The 20,160-nt window shown below is 41.1% G+C and overlaps 2 protein-coding genes across 3 annotated transcripts in view; one reads left to right on the top strand and one right to left on the bottom strand.

Annotated features, from left to right (window-relative positions):
* Window positions 1-235: 235 nt before the first annotated feature.
* On the bottom strand, window positions 236-7,813 carry cry1b (cryptochrome circadian regulator 1b). Its single transcript, XM_044036571.1, has 10 exons — window positions 7,136-7,813; window positions 6,299-6,407; window positions 5,777-5,919; window positions 5,481-5,665; window positions 5,275-5,363; window positions 4,811-4,951; window positions 4,255-4,566; window positions 3,979-4,130; window positions 2,990-3,192; window positions 236-2,368 (listed from the first exon to the last, which is right to left on the bottom strand). Exons 1-10 carry the CDS (start codon window positions 7,291-7,293, stop codon window positions 2,286-2,288), a joined length of 1,575 nt encoding a protein of 524 aa, XP_043892506.1. The 5' UTR covers window positions 7,294-7,813; the 3' UTR covers window positions 236-2,285.
* Window positions 7,814-14,050: 6,237 nt separating this feature from the next.
* Window positions 14,051-20,160, top strand: part of btbd11b (BTB (POZ) domain containing 11b) — a 57,919-nt gene continuing 51,809 nt past the window's right edge. For both annotated transcript variants that reach the window (XM_044037111.1, XM_044037112.1), the window contains exon 1: window positions 14,051-15,153. In XM_044037111.1, the coding sequence (XP_043893046.1) occupies window positions 14,301-15,153 (853 nt within the window). In that variant the 5' untranslated portion in view covers window positions 14,051-14,300. The remainder of the gene's footprint in view (window positions 15,154-20,160) is intronic.

The raw sequence follows: 20,160 nt of genomic DNA on the forward strand, positions 1-20,160 counted from the left end.
GTCATTGGACCCGGCGATCCCTCGACCCGTGAGCAGTGTTGATTTTCAGCGCTCACAATGTCGCGTGATCACATCGTCACACAGCTGAGTGTGATTCACTCACGAGGATTTGTAATCACACATCGTGAATTAAATTAAGAGATTACCACTTATTGCCCAGAGCAGATCACTTTTAATTCTAAAAGCTGTTGAATAAGAAGAGTAATAAGAATTTTTTTTTTAAAAAGGACACAGCAATGTTCCCATTCTTTATTGACAATTCAATACAGTTTGCATTCGGTAATTCTTTATACAAAAATAATTCACTGCACACACAATCTATTAATGGGTTTAAATTCCATGACAAAATGTACATATTATACATATAAACATATCAGAGAACACTGGTAGCAGACTATCTGCTTCATCATTTGAGATGTGTGTTTATACTGTCTTTTGCATACTCTGGTTGTAACAAGTGTTTATTTACATTACATTACATTACATGTCATTTAGCAGACACCAAAAATGATATTCAAAGTCACTTATATCTCTTTCTTCCCGATTCTGATGCTCGTTCTGTACTCCAGAAGGTCATCTTAACCATATCTACATGCATTGAGTTGCTGCCATGTCACTGGCTGATTTAACACCAAATAGATGATCAGATGTACTTATCATCTGATCATCATCTTTCATAAAGTGAGTCTTTATGACAGCCTTTGTGAGGCTTGTTTTTTTTGTGTCCTGACCTTTGTGTCACGTCTTAAGAAAATGCATGACATGGTGATGCAATATTCCTGACATGAATCATTTATGGGCTTGGTTTTGATAAAGAATATAATTGTGCTCAACCTTTAATCCAGGTCAATTTATTTCAGAGTGAAAACAATGGTCAGCAACTCTCCAGAAGTGTGAAACGCCTACATACTGTAGTGTCGTGGTTCTGGGCTCAGGCGTCTCATGGGGAAGTGTGTGTGGTTCATGTGATCACAACAATGCGATTCATGTTGACAAAGCAAACACAATGTTTGAAATAATTATTCACAATAGTTTATGAGCGTGTGACTTGAGGTTTGCTCAGATTAAAAAGGTCCACTGTGTAAAAATGAGTGGCATCTAATGGTAAGACCTTTTTTCCCCAAATGTGTCAGGCATGTACAGCGGCCTACACATAGCAAAAACATATACAAACATACTAATGGGTAAAAGGGTTTTATTTGTACCAATAAAAGCCCTTAAATGTTACATGCTGGACCTTTAACTGCCACTGTCTCACCACTATCACTGACACGTGAGTCAGCACTATTACAAAAACTGGATATTTCATTTTACCTGAGGTTAGATCTGGGTTTTCAGTCTTGCAAATTTGTAAAAATGATTAAAGGATCAAGGAACTTGTTTGTAATTTGATCTGACTCTTTCTGCTGTAACATTGCTACAGTGGAAGAACCAACATCCTGATCTCAAGACTGAAGTGGAGTAACCAGTTAAGTGTTTTCTGGGTTTCCATTTCTTAGCAGTGTCTTAAAAGAACCAGTAACACTCTGAATCCTCCACCGTTTTTAGTTACAGTTCCTGTGTGTTAGCTGAGAGCACTGCAGGACAGAGTTCCGAGGATACAGGCAGAGCTCCTGCAAAATCTATGCTTACTAAGTGCTGCTCCTGCACGCTCCTGTGTGTTTTGTACCTTTCCTATAGGGAATGGGATCTTCTCGTCATGCCACGTTGCATCCTGGACATGTTGGCCATGTCACCCTCTTATCTGAGAGCTGCCTTTATATCTTTCTATCAGAATCATATTAATGATATACATATTTTTAATGTTTATCTTAATGCCTCATGACTGGACTTGTTTTCAGTCTCCATACAGACTCTCTCTCATCCACGATTAAAAAGCAAACACACATGCTACTAAGTTTAGCTCGATGTACTTTAGTCAGAATGACAACGTTGGCGGCTTCAAAATTTGAAGGTCCTGCACCCAGTGGAGAGGCTAAAGATTTTTAGTTTTTAAACTGATCCAATGTGTAGGTACTCACACCACAAACAAGGTAGGCAAACATGCCTGCTGTGTACAGTGGAGGCAGGAGGTCTGGATCACTGCTCCACTCAGCACTGGGGATTTCTTACAGGTCCAATCATTTGTAACTTGTATTTCTGCCAGATTCCAGTCTCTGGCAGATTCTGCTAATCAATCAAAGTGACTTCATAGGCAAAGACAAAGCCTTTGTTTACTTGCCCCAAACATGGCCGACACATCCCACAATGCAACGAGGGTCCCAAGCCCCATTTTGTCTCTTTGGCTATTTGCTCTGCCGCAAAGATTTAGAGCTGTTCTCAGATGGAGCTTCTTCAAGGCGCCTCTTCTGTGTCAACTGTCCTCTTTCTGCATGAAAACATTACACACAAAACACATGTCAGGTGATTTGGGTGATTTTCTAAAACTATTATTGACAACATTGTTGCAGCAAATTATTTTATGGCTTTTTTTTTAAACTGTGTTGTTTTGGCAAAACAAAAGTACATTGAATGACAAAAAAGCATGAATGGAAGTGTGTGTGTGTGTGTGTGGGGCAGCACAGGTATGGAGCCTCAGGGGTGTCAGCTGAGCTCACACATCAAGGCTTTAACACTATAAGAGATCAAAGCTGTAAATACTGCTAGCATCTGGCAGTGATGGAATCAAATGTAACAATTAAGGTGAATTTATATGATAACACACACCAGATGCATCAATTTAGTTGTAGTTCTTTCTAATCCAACATTGTGTGCTGTGTGTTTTGAAGGCCAATTGCTCTGAAGCCATCATTGCAGTATGTAGGGTAGGGTCTCATAACACACTTTAGGGGGGAGTCTATGATTGCAGCCCATTTGTTTACAAATGTTCACATTTATTCATGTGGCAGACTTTTAATCAGTCAGGACAAACAACTAAGGGGTAGCAATTTTAAACTGATATTTAAAAGGACATTAAAAGTAATGTATGCGTGATCAGTTATGCTCCTACCTAGTCCTCTGCAGCAGGAAAGCTGCTGGTAAATTTGTTTCATCCGCTCTACATTGATGCGACAGGCCTCAGCATGGTTCACCATGGGTTTGGGGTAGTGCTCTCCTATGATACACTTTGCTTCTTTCTGCACATCCTCTGGGGCATTCCATGGATTGTAGATATATTTGGCTGGAAAGCCCCTTAAAATGGGCAAATAGTGCCTGAAAATAGAGACAGAAAAGGATGACAACGGATATAGAATGAGGGGCAACTTGATTTAGGTGAGCAAAACCAATGTAGCACATTACAAAGTATGTGGCTTTTTAAAGGCCACTAAGGACAACATAAATTAGGTCATAAAATGTGGAAACTTGCATAAATATGTAATAATGATAATAATAATAATAATAATAATGATATATTGTATATTTTATATTTGAAAATATACACACTACAGCTATAAATTTTATATTTCCTTCTGTCCTTGTAAAGGAGTTTGATTATTTCAGGTGTTGGTGGGCAATTTTCAGAGTTTTATTTGATCCAAATTTGCTCAGCATTACTGATCTTGTTGCTGTGCGTCACTTTAATCTGGTGACTTATGTTCCGCCAGCTATCATCCAGTTTTGCCTGCAGTAATTTAGCAGAGACAATTGGTGAAGCAGAGCCTTTCCAGTTAAATAACTGTGGCATTTTTAGCCACTGTTCATAGTGAAATAGTTGATAGTTTCATCCCTAGTCTGGACTCTGTAGCCAATCCATGTGTGAAATTAGAACTCATGCTCCTTGAACCATTCCTAAGGAATTTGAGCATTAAGAATACTCAGATTGTCTTCTTGGAATACATCTGAAAAACCTGGTCATTCAGTAAAATTAAGTAGTCAGCTGACCTTAATTAGTGAACTAATAGCATGGCCTAACCTAGACCTGACCAACTGCAGTAACGTGAAATCACAATCATCCCCGCTCATGTGACTTGTGTTTTGCAGATAACAGTACTGACTGACCGTATGAAGTCGCCATTGGGGTCAGTGCGTTGTCCAAATTCCACAGGACAGTAACTGGGGAAAAACGGCTGGAAAAATGAACTACACGAGAGCCACATCCAGCTGCCTGCGTTTACACTCCAGTCTGCATCCAACAGCAACTCTTCAAAGATCTGTACGTGAACAGTGAAGTGAACAGTTGAAACAACTGAAGGAAGTAATGTTAAGCAGAGGAAGAAACATCAAGACAAATTGACAAATCAAGACTTAATTTACTCAACTTTTCTCAATTCTTACCTTCATGCCTTCCTCCCAGCAGATCCAGAGGTCTCCTCTGGTGAGGAAACAGGCTACAGCCCGCCATGCCAAGTGATGAATCCATCCTTCCTGCCTTAGCTGGGTCATAATGGCATCTATCCAGGGAAAGCCTGTCCGTCCTTCTGCCCACTTGGCCAGTGCCTCTGCGTTTCTGTCCCAGGGGATCTGTATACACGCAGGGTTTCCCTCCATCTTGTCAAAGCAGGGGTTGTTAGTGGCACCTGTATAGAAGAACTCCCTCAACAACAGCTGCCCATACAAGAAATATGGTGGGGTGCTGTTCTTCTTGATCTGGTAGGACAGAAAGCAAAAAAAGCCAATAAGTTTATCAAGTGTAGCCTTGTTTAATTATTTCACATTACTATTTTTTGACGTTAAATGAAGTTTAATCAAAATGATGCAAATAATGCAAATGACATTTAAATATTCACTTATTGCCTTGGTTTATGCATTTCAAAACAAAATGGTTTAAGTCAAATGTATTAATTATTCTAAATATAAATTCTTTATATTTTTCAATGTCTTGTCTTTGTACCTTTCTGTACAAATCAGTAAGTTTGAAGTGGAAGAGCCGACAGGAGAGACATCCAAAGCGCAGGTAGGGGCTGAGCCCAGTGGAATTGGCCAGCAGGGAGTTTGCATTCATGCGTGGACGCTCAAAATTTTCCACCCATTCCTGGAATAACAGACATTAAATAAGTGAGAAAATGTTCGAGTCTCGTGGTTCTTTGAACTTCAGGATCAAAAATTGCAGTTGAGGTGGAGTTTATCACTTAAAGTGAGTAGTGTCTACAAATCCAGTTCCACTCGTTAACTTAGCCACACTATTCACTGGTGATCATCTTTGCTTTTGTAAGTTAAACAAGTGGACTCATCATGTCCCCTGGAATTGCTTTACATTTTATTCCATTTGGTCAACTCCCATCACAGAACCGTAATGTCACACTTAGAGAGGCACTTCTTTCATGTGTTGTAATGTGTAGTAAAATGTATATTTACCTTCCTCTCCAGATGCCGTTCTAGTCTCATGAGGGCTTCTGTTTCTCCACCTAGCCATACTGCTGTGCTCAGGCCCTCTGTCTCAAAACCTGAGAAAGCAAAATATATATAAAATGGCTTCAAAGACAAGAGCTTCAATGCTAAAATGATACAATATTCAATTCACTTATACAATACAATATACAATATTGAAAAAAAGAACTTGCCAAGCTCTTCTAGGGAGGGCACCCCAAACTTGGCATCATGGTCTTCACTGATGGGTGTGGCACAGCTTTTGATTAGCTCAGACGTGATCGTCTCTGCCGGCAGTTCCACAGCAGCCATATGACTGATGAGGACCTGAAAGTGCTTGTAGGTAACAGGAGGCTGACCACCATTGAGTTCTATGATCCTTTAAGAGAAAATAGTGTATTAGGACAGAATTAAATATGCACATACTTGCACGGTACTGCTGTTGTTACTATTGATTTCAAGTAAGTGTGTAAATAATGTAGATACTCACTTGTCTAGATCATAGAGAGTGTGTGAAATCCGCACCATAACCTCTACTGCAGCTTCATTGGCTAGTTTCACGATGGTTGCGTCACGTTCTTTGCCGAAGGGCTCAGAGTCGTATTCATAAGATAAATGTGTGATCTGCCATTCCTGCGAAAATGTGATATAGTACAGTATAATTCACTGTATTGCTCTGACAGAGAAACATAAAGAGCGACTAACAGATACCAAGACCAGTGATAATATAAACCATTTTCAATTGAATATCATTTCTGATTAACACCAAACCTCAAGGGTAATTTCCTCAAACTTGAGTACAGGCTCACAGGTGGGTCGCATGATATGTAATAAGAATCATAAGAGACTTCAAAGAAGGATAAAGTGGTCTGTGTAATTTCTGTAATCTCTGTGTTAGATCAATCTGGAAGGGCCTTGCACAAGTTCAGTTGAATAACTTAGCTTTTAACTTAATTTGTAGTAAATTCAAGCCAAGTAGAGATTGTCTTGTAAATTGTTTAATCTCACACACCTTAAAAAGACGAGGGAAGACATCTGTGGGCTGGCCTCTGATGACAAATAAGCGGGAGTTAAGTTTGCGCAGACTTGCATCCAAGTCTCCCAAGCACTGTAACAAAAACCTAGAAGCAGAGAGACAAAAGAATCATTCTACAAATGTCAGACAACCTCTTCACAGAGACCACAGTTAAACAATTACAGTCATGAGTCAAATTACAGATGTAGCTGATTTCAAAAGCTCAGTTGATGGTGAGAACATGGGGAATTGTGTCTGTACATGTAATTCTGAAAGTAATGACCGGTTGGGCTAGTTAATATTTACCATTTACCATGTTTTGATTATAAGCATTGGAGTTCTTTGCGATAGTGCAGTTCGAAAATGTATTCACTCTACTGGGATGTATAGTGATGGTTCTTCCTGTGGAGGGCAGCGTTATGCTTCTCAGAGAACAGCCAAAAATACAGAAGCAGAAGCAGAGTAGCCCATAAAATATTGTCTGCTAGGTATCTGGAAGGCTCACTCTTTTCTAAAATACTTGCTGGTGCAGCTCTGGCTCCACAATTAGCCTAGTAATACAAATGTGTTCTGGGTCGAGGAAGCGAGGAAAAATGTTGCTCAACGATCCAGGCAATACCTTTTCACTTCCACTCTGCTCCACTCACATGCACAAGTTACACTCTGGTTGCAACCCTCTATGTACAGTGCCACTTTCTTGTATAGGCTCAATTTGATGGTGGGCCCCCCGGCTCCCTTTAACTTAACCCCTATGTTTAAAGTCCAGTCCAGTCCAGTCACAAAAACTTAACATGCATTATCCCTCTAACACTGTCACCTTGTACTACATCTTACCGCCATCTGTTGATGCCCATGTTGGAGGAACCTGCGAACCAGGGGTCCAGGATGTAGATACAGCGCAGGGTATCTGCTCCGCGAATAGAATCTCTCAGAGAAGGGTTGTCATGCAACCGTAGTCCTTTCCTGAACCAGTGGATGGTGTTGACCACCATGTTTCCAACTTTTTAGCAAATGTCTAGCAGGGGTCAGAAAAGGGGATGGGGTCCCCAAAAACAACAAAAGGAAAAGTTGCGTTGTGTTTGTAACAATACAGGCAATCAGGTCTTGATGAACAACTGGGACAGGAAGGGTTCACAGCAGGTGACCAGAGGGTGCACAACTACCGTCCTAACTACTGGAGACGACAAAGTGAGAACAGTTTACGCAATTAATTTCACAATGAACATATTTACACTCAGCAGCAGTGTGTAACTTTGTAATTACGCCAGCTATCATACGAGGTGTAGTTCAAATATGTCACACAAGCTAATAGGGCGCAAACAGTACCCTACAAACCCAGCAAATACTTCCACTGCGTTCCCGCATATAACAACAGTCTACTTACATTTACGCAAAGTCTACTCCTGATGTACTTTTAAGTACTGTATGTTATTTGTACAGCATAGTAAAGTCTGTGGCCATTTTGGACGTCGTTTCTGTACCAACATCTCCACCCTCAGGGAAAGGCAGGATGAATGGAGTGCTGTGATTGGTTAAAATCATTCGTTATGAAACATTTTCCCTGTCACGTTTCCGTAATGTGCTTTCCTGCTTATTGCTTACTCATCGTCTGTGGTTGTACCAACTGACTCAGACTTGGATATTTAATCGTATTATCCAATTTTGCTTAGCAATGTTTACTTTTGCAAAGCAGAGAAACAGAAATAATCCCTAAACCGTTCGGTTAGAGCAGTTAACGGAAGGTTCTCGGTTGTATGACGTCGTACAGCCATCAAGTACCCGGATGAGCACATGTATTGCGGCGAGGCCTGCCTTGAATCGGGTGTGCTCGATTTATGGTAGCGTACGCACCAGTCGCGCTATGACTGCTACATGTCCATTCCCGCCCACGCGAGTATGCGATCATCTGCACCTAAACATCTCCCATCAATGGCCAATCAGCTATTTATTTACTTGCCACCTAATTATTACACAGAGACAACTCGCAGTAATATTCCACCACTGCAGTACTGTATACACCATCAACAAAAATAATAATAATATAAATTATAATAATATTTTCTCTTTTTACAAGATAGCATGTAGCTGGATTGTCATGAAATTAGTGAGTGCAATCATTATCGTCATTCTCATTATTGTATTCAAATAATTTGTCTTGTTTGTTTGACCAACCTTTGGGAAATAGTGAAATCTGCCATGTACAGTGGTAGTTTGTAAGGGCACAACAACAAATACTTGCTTCAGGATATAGAATGTGAATCAGGCCATGAGCACGGTAAAGAGAATTGCCAGATAAAAATAGCTGTTAGTGAAAATGTGTATAGTTTGTAGTATACATCACACATAAATGACAAGGTAAACCTAAAGGTAAAGTGTTGGGTTTCAAAAATGTAATGCTTCCCCAGACTTATTCAGATACCAAGGTCTGTAAATGGCAAATGTGAAGTAGTAAAGTAGTCTGTGTCATTATTTCATTGCAACTCCTGTCATGGGGGGTTGCTGCAGCTTTCAAAGCCAAACAGTCTATTTTTTCCCAGCAGCCTAAGAAACATCCTCAGTCGCACCATGACCACAGTAAATTACAGAGGATGTGCCGACAACATGCTGTTCCTTAGGGTTATGGTTTTCAAGCTATTTGCACTATATAGCAGGAGTAATGTTCCACAACACTCACTAATCATGTTTTTGGACATCTTTTCTTTTTTCCAAAAGCAGCTCCATAATTGTATCAATGCTTTAATAATAGTTATAGACATATTCTGATTGCCCGAGTCATGACTTGATTTGACCTTGATTTACCAAACAAAGTAATTGAAAACATGTGATGAGTTGATTGTTATTATTACTGTTGTTGGGTCCGTAAGAACTAATAGTCGATCTTAAAAGATGAGGCCAATTCACTGTAATTTGGAAATTATTTATAGAGGAAAACATGTAGCTTTGTAAATGAACACTAGATGGCAGTCTTAACCAGGAACTCTCTTTGAAAGGTCTCAAACTCAAGCTCTCTCTTTACAGTTCATTTGTTTTAGACTTAATGTTTGGTTTCATTTTTTAAAGCGCTTTAAAAAAAAAACTTTTTATATTGGTTTGTTTTGGCAAATGATTGACACAAAGAAGAGGATATATGTACATACAGCAGATGGTTGTGCCAGTGGCCATGAGATCAAAAATACTGCACTTATTCCCGAGATGAAAGCAGTTTGCTAGACAGACTGCTTTGATGCATTTCACTGCAAAGCCTCAAATCTATCATGGTAGTATACATCATCTAGTTGCTGTGAAAAACTCTGCTTATCATCAACTTTTCCCGGTGTAAATGCATTGGAATCACACACACACACACACACACACACACACTGCTCTTTGCTCAGTATCACAGTTTAAGAATTCAACAAGAGTTTTTTTTTCAAAGGTTTGACATGATGGCCTTCAATAGATCATGCCCCTCCCACTCTGCCTGCACAGGTGTGGGGTAATTATCTACTGATGTGTCACAGATTTTGTGAGTCAAGGTGTCAAAAGGTCACAGTCAGTGAGATACACAATTACCCCACACCTGTGCAGGCAGAGTGGGAGGAGCATCGTCTTGATGCCCTCTGAGACTGGAATGTTGATTGTTGAGGTTCTAAGTTGTTATGCTGGGTATCTGAATAGTGGGGGATGTGTTGTTACTAAAGAGAATCATTAAATTAATGTGGGTGGTGGAGGTAGTGGAAGAGAGGTCAGGGTATTACTGGATGTATGCTCTGGGCACCACAGTAGCTATCATAAAATGTGATTATCCATGAATTTGAAACATTTAGCTCTGGACCAAAGTGGCAATGCAAGTCAATTTTATTTCACAGAACGCATTTCAGAGAGCATTTCATTTAATATTGAAGGCTATAGGAAAATATGTTCATGTTCATTGACTTTAGCTCATCCTTACTTCTGTTTCATTTGTGTAACTCTTGCTCTGTGCATGTAATGGATAACTGCACTTTGACGCTGATGATATAATAATATCAATCTGTGTCATCTGCATAATTACTATATGTAACATTTTCAATAATCTGTGTGAGCAGAAGAGGCCCCAGCATGGAGCCCGAGGGATCTCGAGTGCAAATGTGCAATTACCTTTAGACATAAATAGTCCCTATGTTGTAAGTAGTAATGAAAGCAGTTTAGTAATTTGCTAAATAGTCCTATCTTGGTTTCTAGTTGAACTTGTAATATGTTATGGTTGCTCGACTCGACTGTTTTCTGTTGTACTAAGACTGCGATTATTCCACTGTCTCTGTGTTTTCACGGATGTCGCCTTGAAAAGTGCATTATCAGTGCTGTGCTTTGATTAAAATCCTGTCTGGAGTGGAGGACATTGAAACTGTTTACTGCCAATAACTCCAGCTTCTGAAACATACCTTAAACAGGAAAGTTGTCCATTACCAAGACACAAGATTTGAGGGGACCAGTGAGTAAGAATTAGTGACATCTAAAGATCAGGCTGTGGAATGTGACAAATGGAGCGCAGCTCCACTTCCCTCTCCCTTTTGCAAGTGTGTGAGGGAACTATGGTGGCCTTTGCATACCAAAAAGTTAGTCATTCTACCCTGTTTGCAAAGTCTATGGAAGTGTACTGTCAAACTAACCAAAACGCTGGATGCTTTCCAACAGAGAAAGTGAGGTGGCAGGAACACATAACAAATGAAGAAATCCTGAGAAGGGCCAAGTCAAGACCCTTGAGTATCACCATCTCAGAGAAACGAATGCAACTGGCAGGACCCATTCTACTCCTACCCAGACACTCAAAAACAGCCATGACCTGGGTACCTCCAGATGGTAAAAGGAAGAGAGGCAGGCTGAGGAATACCTGACGAAGGACATTCTTGGAAGACCTGAAAAGTGCAAACATCCCCTGGGAAGAAGCAGAGATGATAGCTGCCGATAAAAGGACATGGAAAGTTGCTGCCCGATGTGCCAGATCAGGCACAGGAGGAACTAAGGTCTAAGGTAAGGACTCTAAGGCTATGAAAAGGCTATGAAAACCAAATTATTTTCATTTAAAATGCATACTCATTGGTGGTATACCCAGTTTATGCCGATAAACCTTAACTGTTGCACACTGCACGTCTAAAAAGCCTGCTGTTGGCAGAATGTCAAGGAAGCAGGATTTGTTATGTGTATATAATGTTGTGATGTCTTCTTAGTTTTTCCTGGTTGATTGGTTTTGCCACAAATGTACACTTTTTCAAAGAACCTCAGTTGTGCTGACACACTAGTCCCTCTATATTAAGTTTGATTAAAGTAGTCCCTTAGCCGGAAAGGCTATTTTGTACCCAACATGCACAAGATATTAAATCATCCTTCACGGCTATAAAAGGCCTTTCAAGGTTAGTTTTACCGTCTAAAAGTACCTTAACCCTGAGGTACATTAATTTTCACAGCAGTAACTCTGCCAAACCTATGATGCAGGCTAGCAACATCATCGATTTTAAAGATAGAGCAGTCAATAAAGAGACACTGATGAATAACACAATTAAAGATAGAGAAAAGGAAACAGACCTATCCTTGTAACAGTAATGTGTGGCAATCTGTAAACGCGTGATACTAAAGAGAGCTGTCCCATGTGACTATGACCTTCACTTTGACCTTCACAGTCTGAACATGTGTACGTGCATGCATGGGAGTGATCGATGGTAGTTATGATTTGCACATGCTGCAGATGTACACACACATCTGACTGGAGCATGAACCAAAAGTCATGACTCCTTGATAGAACTGAGCTTTAATACTATCAGCATTACAAAGCAAAAATGTAATCGATTTAACTACATAAAGGGGCGTGAAATTTGCTTTTGCATCTCGTATGCTTTTGCCACGCTAAAGTCTGCTATGGATCAGGGGCGTAGCGATCAGCACAGGAAAAAGCAGGCATTTGTCTGGGGCCCTGAGCTGTGAAGGGCCCCCTGAGAATTGCTAATTATTAGTCCACAACAGCAACAACTTGGTTGGAACCCCTTAGTTTTCTTTTATAATCGGCTATGCACTGAACAATGCAAAGACCCCAGTTGAAAAGGAGCTAGTTTGATTGAATATAGTCAGTCAGTACACCTCCATGCATGGTGAAGCTCAAATGTGATTATATTATAAATAACTTGTGTGACAACTTGTCAAACACTACAGTACTCTACCGCTGCTTCCTCATTTGGCCAGGCTTTAGAGTTTTACAGTCTGCTTTTAATACAGTTCAGACTCATCTGCACGCACTAAAACTGGCAAACAGACAAAAGAACAAATAGCCCATTATGCATTACGTTCTTGCAGCATTTATCACTTGATTGTTCCCAGAGTTCGGACTGAATTGAGGAAACGGGCGTTAAGTTTTGCTGCCCCCTCTGCCTGGAATACACTAACACAAACCAACAAGAATCCATTGAGCAGTGCCTGTATTTTTGTTACTGTGACGACTTCACTTTCTAATTGCCAAATTGTTTCCTAAATTTCTATATTATTGTCTATTGTTTATAATCTGTCTTTTTGAACTTTAATTATTATGACGTGTGTTGCTGACCTCTTGGACAGGTCGCCCTTGTAAAAGAGATCTTTATCTCAACAGGACTTCACCTGGTTAGATAGTGGTTAAATAAAATAAATAAATTAAGTCTGACTGAATGTATAGGCAGAAGTAGTTTGACACCCCCTTTGAGTTATCATTATTATCATTATTATTGTTATTATCATTATCATTATCATTATTATTATTACTTACGTGAACTTTCAAAGTCCAGTTTGGACTAACACAAAACTTGTTTTGTGTTTTTTTTTAAAGTCTCACATGCTTGGTTCCCCCCAAAGTATTTTGAAAAGCCCCCTGCTTTGGGCAATACAATTTCAATTAATTCTGCTCCATTCATAATTTATGTCATCCATTTAGAGTTGGTGTCACTCATGGGAAAAGCATGCGCTGACACTTAAACTGAAGTTTTACTGCACAACACCAGGGTTCACTGTTGCTCAACAATTATGTCCGGACTGCTTTTAAGTCTTAAGTCTCACAGCATCACAAATGTAAATGCATGATGAAGCCACATCAGAGAGTGACTTCTTTATCATGAAGTTCATCTACTCGCCAGTTTACATTCATCCACTGAGACATTTTTATTATACTGGACCTTTAACTATCTCAAGTGTCAGCTGTTTTCAGGACACTTTGATGTTTAAATGTTCATATATTCACCTTGGTTATTATTTAAGGTTCCAACAGATTCCACAGTGTGTGTGTTTTTGGCTAAAAGAACTATGGATACAACCCAGGTAGATGAGATCCTGATCACAGAACGACCTTGAAAGTAATTCAGATCTCTTCAATGAGTTCTCCACTAGAGGAGCACAGGATACATTATGCATGCAATCTATTATTAATGGTCTTGAGTCATGTTACCATCAGACATTGGCCCTAAGAAAATATCTGAAAAGCCTGATACTCTGGGGGACTTGTCCAAACCATGATTATGTAAAAACAGTATTAAGAGCCTCATAATGTAGAGCAATTTCCCTTTAACATATAACACTTTGTATATTGCTTTTATGCCCAAGTTAGAAGAATGTAGGTTTCTCCAAAACTACTTTATGGACAATAATAAAATAACCATAACGTCACATATTTATTCAGTGTGATCATGGATCTCGTCAATGACTTTTTATCGATCCTGCAAAGCGATCCAATTAAAACTCTGCTGCTTCATCCCGTGAGTCTATTGGCTGGCAGCTGTTCTCTGCTCTCCACGGCCCCGCCTCCCACTGTCACGCACGTCGAGTGTCACTGTGGATGCAGTGTAAGTGAGCTCGTCCAACTTTACCTTCGGATGGACTTTATCGAAAAACAGAACACTTGCTCTTTTTGTTTTGTTCATAAAGAGCTCGTGCCGTGCCGGGCACGTGCCCACCCAAACAGCATCTTTTGGGATATTTTTCCTGCACTTTTCAGCAGCCCTCCTCTGCAGCATGAAGTGCAGTTATGGCCAGGAGTAGTAAGTCAGTCGCGAGGACCCTGGAGGATTTGACGCTAGACTCAGGTTATGGTGGAGCCGCAGACTCCTTCAGATCTTCCAGTGCGTCGCTGTGCTGCTCGGATGCACATGGGGCGAATTACTGGCAATTAACCGACTCGATGCACAGTCGACACAACAGCCTGGACACTGTTAACACGGTCCTGGTCGAAGACGCCGAGATCCTGGAGTGCACCGTGCGGTGCGCCAAACTACCCGAGCTTGAGGATGTGCCGTGGAGCCTCGGGGAAGTGGCGAGCGCACTGAACAAGGACGAGGAGATGAGTCTGCCGACCCCGCCGCAGGACGTCCTGCACAGGCTGTCGGTGCTGGTCAGCCGGGCTCTGGTCAGGGTCGCCAAGGAGGCGCAGCGCCTGAGTTTGCGCTACGCCAAATGCACCAAATACGAGATCCAAAGTGCCATAAAGATCGTCCTGTCGTGGAGCGTCTCGATGAGCTGCATCAGCGCGGCCCTCAGTGCCTTGTCTCTGTACAACATGAGCACGGAGGAGGACAAGTTTAGCCGCGGTAAGTCCGTGCGCTGCGGACTCATCTTCAACGTGGGGAAGTTCTTCAGGTGGATGGTGGACAGCAGGGTCGCGGTGCGGATCCACGAGCACGCCGCCATCTACCTGGCTGCGTGCATGGAGAGCCTTTTCCGCGAGGTGTACGCGCGGGTGCTGCGCAGTGCGCTACTGGAGCGAGATAACGGGATCCCCAAGTTCACCGTGGAGCTCCTGGAGCAGGCCGTCAACGGTGACGCGGAGATGTGGGGCTCCCTGCAGCCGTGGCAACACCTCATCTGTGGAAAGAATGCAAACGGTGAGTTATGGAGAACGAAACCCAGTGCAACAGGGTTTTCCCCCCTCTTATCTTCTCCTCCACACAGCCACAATGTGTAAACCACAATCATAAAGTGTGTTTTTTTTTTTAATCTCACTGCTGACATAAAAACATTCATTGATTTATTCATCTCAAATATAATAAATGGTCCATGAAGTCAGATCACCACCAACATAAATTATACAGTTATGGGAACTGTGATCGTGTCTATTTAAGAAGATCTTCACATTCACTTGCTGCCAGGACATTAAAACTGAATTCTGTTTTTTTGGGGGACCTTTATGAAAGACATAAGTTTAAAATGATCTGTGCAGCTGAAATAGTTCCTCCCTTTAGAGGAGCAGGCAGCAGATGACTGAGTAGACCACAGAGGGAGAGAGTGGTCCTCTGGCCTCCTGTGTCTTCTGCGCAGTCTTAATTTTGCAGTTACTGATTAATATCCCTCACATGTGCTTGTTTTTTTAATGCACTGAATGATGAAGCTGGGTCTGTCATCCCCAGGCTTTATGGCTCTCTATGAGAGCTTTTAGTAAAAGCAGCTCTCCCCGTTTCCTACAATGATTCCCTGCAGGGGTTGCTTTTATTCTTTTCCCCCAAAGAGGAAGAACGTCTTTCATTCCTGTGCACATGTGCCGGTTCTGGTACATGCAATACATGACATTTTGGTTTCTAGTGTTGTGAAATACATCTTTTGTGTGTGCTTTGTAACTGTAATTGTATTCAGACTTCCCCACAGCTTAACCAGCAATACATCACACACCACACTAACGCAGGCTTGCCCCTGTTTTGATGGATGTTGTGAAAGGGCTGCTGTGGCTCCTCTTGCAACAGGTTTATGTAATGAAAGGCCTTGGGGGAACCTATGTGCTATCATGCATTATGCAGAGTGATGTGAATAAAACTGAGTTAGCGAGTGAAAGATGGACAGACAGAAAGTTAGAAGGACTTTCGCTGATGAATCACCAACAGAGGCCTGGCAGAGAGGCACTTTATTTTATGAATGCATGTCACTCTGTTGCACTGTTTCTGCGTGAATACGAAGCGCATTGTGAGATTTTGGCTGCACACGTCATATGTGATAATTGTAGTAACGACAACACTAAAGGTGTTCACACCAACGATGCCAAAATCACTTTGCGTTCAGTGTAAAGTTTTAATGTTTGAAATATGTAAACCAGTATCCAATACCATTTTAACTGGCACTGCAATCCTAATTCAAAACACTGGAAAACGTTGGTTGCCAGAGGTGGTGGTGTGTAACACAGCTGGTGTGTAATACGTCGTTCATGCACATATCCGTATGCGTACGTAACTGTCCCAGCATCTGTTTTGTTTTTTTATAAACATCAAATTTATTTGGTTGATTTTCATGTGTTAGCAACAGGGGGAGATTGAAAGAGCAAGTTTTGTCTGCAGCAGCAGCAGTAGAGCCAGAGCTGTGGAGAATTATCACGAGAGGAGGCAAGGTGACTGTAATAACATTATATTCAATATAATACAAGAGCAAGAGGAAGATCCCAGGCTGAATTTCTATTGCTCACCTGGCCAGGAGAGAAAATGTTGCCTCACTGGCATCTGTCTTGATATTCCTATTCACTTTCTTCAGTCAATTTAAAAAAAAAACCCTCTCTTTTGGTGGAGATGTTTTTGCAAGGCTTCAAGGTTTGGAAACATTGGGTATTTCGGACCCATAGCTGCATCTCGCTGTGTTTGACTGATATTTTGGTGACCAGGGTCTCAAAGTGCTACGAGCTGTGAAATCTCTGATGACATTGTGGTCATTTCATGTCTTAATACAATATGTTTATTGTATAATGTACCTTTTTGAAAGCCTTTACACAGTGCAAAGACAGTGGGACAGTCCAGAGGTGATGGAATATATTATTAGAGCTTAAAAGAATGAGCACACACTGTACAGTAAGGAAAGTCACTTTGCATGTGAATCCAGCTGTAGAAGAGGTGTGGTGAGTGACCAGTGGTGCATTGGACCGATGAATAGGACGAAATGCAAGAAAAACGTCTGGAGCATGTGGAATATTGATGTAATGCCGAAAGGCTTGAAAAGTGACACAGTATGCATGAAGTCTGGGCTGTAAAGGGCTCAGTTGTGTTACTCATTCTGTGATGTGATGCAGTACACTGAAGTGTTCGAACAAACACAACTTAAAATTACTGTAATTAATAATTTTGGATCCAGAGAAAGCATTGTGCTGCTCAGTTTCCCACAGTGTCTGAATTATGCTGCTTGATGGCAAACAGACAAATAGACAAAAACATAACCTTGTCGGTGGAGGTAATTGCCATGTGTCAAATGAATATGCAGTAACGGTGCCCTGTTGTGGTTCATACACTCTGACCACACACCGGAAGCCAAACTTGCCCCGTTAGTGTTTATCTGGTCAGTCGGTGAGGTCAAGTCAGTTATTGCAGGATTAGAACAGACGGGGGGTTAAGAGATGGTGGTGTGTGTTTGTGGTAATTTCATATTGTGAAAGATGACCTCCTCCACCCCATGTGGATGTCCTCTATCATCAGTTACAGTGAGGCTGAGACACAGACTTTTAATGTCTTGTCTTTCCAGAAGTAAAAAAAAAAAAAAGAGAAGAAAATCAGCCAGTCATTCCAAGGGTGGGGTGACCCTACTCCAACCACCGCCTGCCAAATCGAACATCACTCCATCCATTCTCGTTGTGTCTCTTTGCCAAGTGGGAGTAATTGAGGTGATTTTTCCGTATTATGCCAAAGCCCATCCATCTCTGCGAGCAAGCCTTTAGGAATATCTTAATTTCATCTCTTCCTACAAAGCTGATTTGTTTTTCTCTTACTGTGCTCTCACAAAGTCAGCCAAGCCTCAGTGTCATTGGGTCTTTTCCCTTTTTAGAATATTTGAAGCCTCTATTAGCTACCTCAATAAAGAGCTAATTAATTTTTGAGGTTTTTTTTCTCTTCCTCAAGGGGTTGAGTATACTGGCAGTAGTTGGACATTTTTTTAGAAATATGCACACAAGTTACAGCCATCAGCCTAGCTAAGCTTAAAAAAGTTGGGGAAATGGTTAGCTTGGCTCTGTCAAATCGTAATAGAGATAGGTCTACCAGGACCATTTATTTAATTTCTACAGAAACAGTATAACATGGCTGCACAGGATGTGTAATTTACTGCACACGAGCATTAACTTCTGCAGTGTCAAGACTCCAAATGTGACTCTTATTTGAAATACTCTTGAGAATATATCAGGGAACGTCAGACTCCAATAAGCAATAAGCACAAGAGGGTTTATGTAAAGGGACTGTTCATAATATATGTTGTATGTGCACGTGCATCATATGCATTCATTTATTTCTTGTGTTTTTTTTTTCAAAGGAGGAGGGAAAAGCGTGCTCTCGGTTGCTTTTATAAGTCTGCCTCAACACAGGATTCATGATTACCTTATGCTATAACGTCTGTTCGCACAGGCTGCAGCTCACAGTTCTGCAATGGCACATCAAGCATACAGCCAGCCTCCCACACATCAGCCTGCAACACACACACACACACACATGCACATGCATCAAGATGTCAGGGGCTTCTCTCACCATGTCTGACTCAGTGTTATTCGCAGGTGGGTGTTAGGTTTCCCTTCTTCGGCTGTGGGATCCTGTCAGAACAGGAAACTGCTCTATATGGTGGGATATTTCTTATGGCTCCCACTAGACACGGGAACACAGTGACTCTTTGATTTCTTTAGTGATGTGCTTGTCAAGGAAAATGTCTCAAGTGAGCATGATATCTAGCGCTTAGGGATATGTACCACCCTGAGGAGGAGTTTCTAATTACCTTTACGGTTTGAGGCGATTTTCGAGTCTGGGCAGAAATGCTTTGGATTGTAATTTATTTAAACTGAAAGAGAAAATTCACCCTAAATTTGTTAAAACAATTATAGGCAATGTATGTTAGTTATAGACCAATTTTGTTTTATGGCATGAGGACAGGTGGTTTATCATATATGATTAGATGCAAAGGCATTTACAAAGCACCCTCAGGTGACATTTTTTCAAATAAAATGACTAAGTTTAGCCTATACTTGACTTTTATGTCCCCCCAAAAAAGACAATTTTGTGGCATGTAGCTTTAAAACTGGTAAACACCAGTCAAAGGTGTTTTTATTTTTGCTCTTTTCTAACCACACAGTGGCATACAGCATGCATGTGTTTTCATGTGTACAATTAATAAGCAAGTCTTTCTTTGTTAAGTCAATTGCGCATCGACGTCCATCAATCATACAGAGAGAAATCCATTATAGAGCTGTCAGAGATTCACAGTTAGCAGCCACAACATAGGCCTACTTATACATTTATATATCTTTGAAGAGCAGTTGCCAGCTGCATGTGAAATATAACACTGTTTAGCGGTAATTTGAGGTAATTTGAAGAACTGGGCATTCTACTCTCTGCCATTGTTCTCCTTTCACTCCTCCCTTTCCTTTTTTTCTTGCTAATTATTATTCACTATCCCTGTTGCATGATGCACAGCCCTTTGTGCCTTGTCAACAGAGAGCGGTGAATGTGAAAAATGACTAACTATTAATACAAATTTGTGCAGAGTGGGTACACAAAAATATTAAATGACTGTATTTTAGCACATCGTGCCAAACATCAGTGTTTCAGTGAGGAGGGATTTTCCTTTAAACAGCTTTATTTAGCAGAATATGATCTACAACATTCAGAAGTGAGACTTCAATGTTGCACATTTCTTGAATAGAACAAGACTTGTTGAGTGCTTGATGTTTCTAGTTCCTCTACCATGGAGCTTTGCACGGTTGCAGCAGGGCTTCACAGGGGTGAGAGAGTACACGTCCCGTTCCACTCACATCTTTTACTCTTTACCCAGTAGTCGGAGTTGACATGCAAGGTTGGTGCCTGGTGCACACATGTACTGGGGAAAGCAGACAGACAGGAATGACTGCGGTCTACTCTGGTACTACTCAGTACCGGTGGAGACTGGCCCCC

This window comes from Solea senegalensis, linkage group LG10, assembly GCF_019176455.1.
Source record: "Solea senegalensis isolate Sse05_10M linkage group LG10, IFAPA_SoseM_1, whole genome shotgun sequence".
NCBI classification, from domain to species: Eukaryota; Metazoa; Chordata; class Actinopteri; order Pleuronectiformes; family Soleidae; genus Solea; species Solea senegalensis.